Genomic DNA, 5203 nt, shown 5'->3' with positions numbered 1-5203 from the left:
GCTCATTGCGTCTGTTATCCAAAGATGCTATAAAATATTTAAAGTAGTCTAGAGAACTTTTGTTTCATTAACTACATTATATTTATCAGAACTATAGTTCTGCTGTAAGAGTCCTCTTATGCTTTTAGAGGACTCATAATTGTGCATTTATGGTAGTTTTAATGACTTTGTATGAGTTTAAGGTGTTTGAATGCTTGTCAACATGGAGCATCAATTATGTTAATTGAGATAGAAATGTGTGATTTGTAGGAGTACATTGGAAGAGGCAGTGCATTGTGGTTGTTAGATAGGTAGCCAGGAAGGACAGTTAGGTTCGAGTCCTGCTTAGCCACTTATTTTGCTAAATATCACTGCATTTGTTAGCTATAAAATGGGATTAATGATACTAGAACCATTTTCATATCAGTCTTTTTGGAGTGTACATAGGAAAGAAAAGAGCACTTTGTGAATATTTGTTACTATGAGTAGTTCGTAAGTAGTTAGAATTTTTCTCCAGGATGTGTGGAATCCCAGCATTCAAAATGAGGCCGTCTAGAAAACCTGGAGGAAGTCTGTCGTAATTCTAAGCCTCTGCTGTTACTGTTAGGAGCTGTCAAGTCTGTTTCAATTCTTCGACACCTCATGTCCCATAGGCTTTGCAGTCTGCAGTCTTAATGGAAGCAGATTGTCAGGTCTTTCTTCCTAGGAGCTACTGGGTAGGTTTTCATTGACAGCCTTCCAGTTCACAGCCAACCCTCGGGCCACCCATAGTCCGAACAAATAGTATGAAAGAATGGTGACCCGTTGCCTGTCCACTTTCCTCATACTCTGCGATTGTGTTTTCCAATGTGAATCTCAAGGACCCCTTAAAACTAACAGAGCTCCCTGTTAAAGGCAGGTTTTCATGCCCCAGTCTAGATCTGCTGGATCAGAATTCTTCTCCCAAGTGTCTTAACTTCCTCATAGACACAATAGCAAAAGAAGATCCAATGTTGCAGAATCTATCTTAGTGGGAATTAGCATTTTAACAAATTTCCTAGCTGGTTTTTTTGCAGGACAAAATTTGAGAACATCTGTTTTCCCTCATCCATGATTTCTTCTTCTCAGGCTATAATCTCACTTCACTTTTTTTTCCCTTTCCAGCTTTGGGCATTTTCTTATTTCTTTCAACTCAAGGTTCTGTCACATCTCTTGTTTATTGACTTCATATTTTTCTTTCAAAATCAGAGTCCACCATAGTCAATCTTTTTATTACACATCCAAAGTCTACATTATAACCTCTCATTCTGTATTCTCATGGTCCCTAGTTAATCTTTTCCCACTGTTTCTCTTTACAACTCACTGCCATTAAGTTCAAGTGGAACTGACCCTGTGGGTTCCGAGACTGCAAATCTTACTGAGAGAAGAAAGCCTCTTCTTTTTCTTCCAGGCAGTGGCTGGAGGTTTTTGAAGTGCTGACCTTGCCGTTAACAGCCCCATGCTTATCTCCCTGTGCCACCAGGACTCCTGTTTTTCTGTAAGTGGGATGTGAAGATCATGCTGGCTCTGGATTTTCACAAAACATTTTCTTTAGTTTTCTTTGAATTAGTCCAGAACTGCCCTTAGTTTCTTGCTTCAATTCAGCTCTTCAGTCCTCTTTCAGCCATCTTTTTCCTTAGATGTTGGGCTGCTAATCTCAACACCGGCCTGTCAAACCCGCCAGCCCCGATGAGGGTGAAAGAGAGGCTGTCTGCTCAGTTTCTGACACTTGCACGGTGGCCAGGAGTGGGCATTGGCTAGGTGGCAGTATTCCTTTGATAAAAGACCGTGGCCTGGATTTCTGGGAAGAATTTGCAGCTGATAAGGAAGAACTGTTTTACATCTCTCATGTAGCTTAACCCCCTGGAAGACCTACTTGGAGAAAAGACACAAGAAAAAGGTCTAGTCTTACAGAATCTTTGTCCTGTTGCATGGACACCATCTGAACTCTACACTCCTTGTCAGGATTTTACCAGCAGACATGTTCGAGAAATCAGTAAGCAATGCTATACTGCATTGTTGCAATATAGCGGATTGCGAAGACTGTACTTAAACCTTAAAATATACCCAGGACCCATGTATTTGGTGTTCTCTAAATCTAAAGCCTTGTGTGGGAGATCAGAGAGTATACTCCATATATAAATGTTCTCTTGCTTCTTGACCAAGGTAAAGATTAATAGGAAACATGTGATTCACCAAGTATATAATAGACCTCTTCTGTAAAAAGCATGAATTTATTATGTTCGTGTGACTGCTCACATAGACCCATTGGAATCTTAATGATCCATGAGGTAAATTGTTCACATTTTTAGAGGTGCATCTACATTACAAAAACCCAGGACTTTCAAGAGGCACTGCATTGTTGGGCTTTTGAAAGCACTTGAATCCCACAGTGCTGAAAATAGGACCAATATTGAGGACTCATAAACACACATGTTGTAGTAAGAAGAAAACAATACAAGTTCGGGAGGAGGAAACACACGTTTTGCCAAATTTGATTATTTAAAGCACCGGAGACATTTTAGAAGTGGCACTTCTAAACTAGTATTTTAACTAGTTTTTAACTAGTTAAATACTTTAACTAGTATTTTAGCTAGTTAAATGGAAAGAATTTAAGTCCTGGAATTTTACCTCTTTTTTGCAATTATTAGCATTTTCTTTGCAACAATGAACATTTAAAAATAGGCACCGCAATTAAGAAAAATTTAAAGAAATATTAAATACTAAGAAAGGATTAATTTCTTGCTAAATCTTTAACTTCAGTGTCGGTTGAGGGAAGGTGGACTTTAGTTAAATTTTCATGTTGATGTTTAGGCTTTTCTTTGATTGAAGTGATGGTAGATCAATTTTTGAATAAACTAAAATTAAGAAATCATTGAGAGACCACTAGTAATGATTATCTTGGTGTGGATAGTAATGAGCAAATAAATAATAGTAAAACAATAAATATTTTAAAAGAGCCATAAGAAGAGAGTGTAATTTTTTTAAGCATTGTTACCACACATTTGATAAATACGAAATGATAGTTGACGTATTTATGTTTTCAGTCACCGAATGTCTAACTCTTCACTCGGTGTATTTATCATTTTTTTCCCTTCTAGGGATGCCCTCTGCAGCTTTATTAGTAAATCTTCTCTCAGCTTTACTCATGCCCTTTGTGCTGGGAGAAACAGAAGTAAGATTTGCTGGACAAACAGAATTTGTTGTCAACGAAACCAGTACAACCGTTATTCGTCTTGGAATTGAAAGGGTCGGAAAACCCGCAAATGCCACTGCAATTGTATCGGTAAGAAATAATCAGAGTTTTGCTCTTGATGGCATATATGGAGTTCCTTAAGAATCTTTTAAACTGTCCGGCATTCTGGACCGTGCCATGATAATAAACGACTTGCGGATGCATTCTTGCCGGCGTGCCTTGTGGAGGTGTTCTGTGGAAGCCACGCACACTTGACAGCGGTGTGGTACAGATAGAGTGGCCATTGTAAAGTGAGCAGACAATTATTTCAAATCATGTAAATTATCAAACGCTCAACAAGCATTTCGAAATAAAAAGCCTTTTCTTAGGGGTGACTTATCTTTTCTGAGACATGTTTTCTATGATAAGTGGCTTAGAGAAAATATATGAGATAATTAAAAGTAAAAATGTGACAGTAGAAGAACAGTAGTTATGTCAGAGAGCTCATTATGTGTGAGAGTGAAATACATTAATTAAAGTAGATGCTATGTGTGCATGTGTGTCTGTCCATTTTTTATCAGGAAGTAATGTCATATCAACAGTAAGATTATTATGGCTTAAAATGAAAGTAGATTTTCTGCAATAAAGATAAGTGATTATATTATTAAGCGCTGTGATAGAGGAAAAGAACAAAAATACCTATGAAACATCCAATATTGGGATTTTATGCATTGCTTTTAGATTTTGTTTAATTCTGTGGCGTATATGTATATATTTATGATTTTTAGTTTATAGTTAATAATTTACTTTTTCATTTAACTTATTGTATCCTAAAATTTTCAATTTAAAACAAAAATCCCGCCCCCCACCACAACTTTCCTCGATGGTGATGTCATTGTTTACTCATTATTCATCAGTTGCTTTCCAAGGAAGGGCCCTGTTGGCATAGTGGGTTAAGTGTTGGCCTGCTAATCCCAAGTTGGTGGTTCAAACCCACCAGCTGCTCCACTGGAAAAGGATGAGGCTTTCTGTCCTGTCAAGATTTATATTCCCAGAAACCCCAGAGGGCTGGTTCATGCTTGCCGATAGTGCTGCTGTGAGCTTACGTTGATGAGACAGTTTTCATACGTAAACATTTTTGCACCTTTTGGATCTTAAAATGATCTTCACACATTGACTTATTGCAATGGATCTTGATACTTCAATTTTTCTTAAAAATCATAACTTTTTGGGGGGAGGGAAGACAAGTTTTCCAACACCTTTGCCTTTATTTGGGTTTCTCAAGTATTTTAAACCTATCTTATTGTTTCATTTTTAAAATAATATATTTTTGTGGTTTCAGTGAAAGTGTCCACAGCAAATTTTAGGCTATCATTTAATAATCGCGACAGCATATTTTTTTAGTGACACTGGTTACATTTTTCACATAGATTGATGTTTGCATGAATTCGATTCTGGACATTTTGTTTTCCATCAATCTGATTTCCCTACTCTTACTCTTTTGCATTTGCTTAAGAGTCACTTTAGACAATTTGGTCTCATTCAAGGGGGTTTCAAAAAGTTTGTGGAAAAAATAGAATTTAAAGAGGAGGGAATTTTCCCATTCCTATTTTGAAACTCACGCAGATGAGTTTGCAGAGTTGTGCATTTCTCACAGATATGTTCTTTATTAAACAAACCGATCTGTTACTTAACGAAAAGGTGACGTCAGGGAGAGTCCATTCAAGGTTCATGGAGGAGGTCAGAGTGAGAGTCGGGGGCGTCCTCTCGTTGCAGTCAGACCAGTGCATTTTAAGAAGTTGAGTTCTGTGCCACAGTTGGCTCCTCCCACATCAGCACCCATCTGTTGTGATCCCGAGCAGATCAATTGTTAGTGTTAGCCCGCGATCATCTAGTTCCGGTTTCAGGAGAGGTGAGTCCAAAACTTATGTAAATGATTCTCCCTGCAGATTAGTTTCTTCTCTGAGTCTTTGGCTCTTTTTTTTTTTTTTTAACAGGAGTTGTTTTTTGTTTGTTTTCCTTTTTTTTTTT

The 5203-nt window shown here is 37.6% G+C and overlaps 1 protein-coding gene across 1 annotated transcript in view; it reads left to right on the top strand.

Annotated features, from left to right (window-relative positions):
* Positions 1 to 3100: 3100 nt before the first annotated feature.
* The window catches only part of ADGRV1 (adhesion G protein-coupled receptor V1), a 675247-nt gene continuing 673144 nt past the window's right edge, over positions 3101 to 5203 (top strand). The window contains exon 1 of the mRNA XM_045285199.1: positions 3101 to 3283. Within this exon, the coding sequence (XP_045141134.1) occupies positions 3101 to 3283 (183 nt within the window). The remainder of the gene's footprint in view (positions 3284 to 5203) is intronic.

The sequence above is a fragment of the Echinops telfairi genome, unplaced genomic scaffold, assembly GCF_000313985.2.
Source record: "Echinops telfairi isolate 266 unplaced genomic scaffold, ASM31398v2 ScPeMD7_7469;HRSCAF=8507_1, whole genome shotgun sequence".
Classification (NCBI taxonomy): domain Eukaryota; kingdom Metazoa; phylum Chordata; class Mammalia; order Afrosoricida; family Tenrecidae; genus Echinops; species Echinops telfairi.
This window is presented reverse-complemented; position numbering and strand designations above follow the sequence as displayed.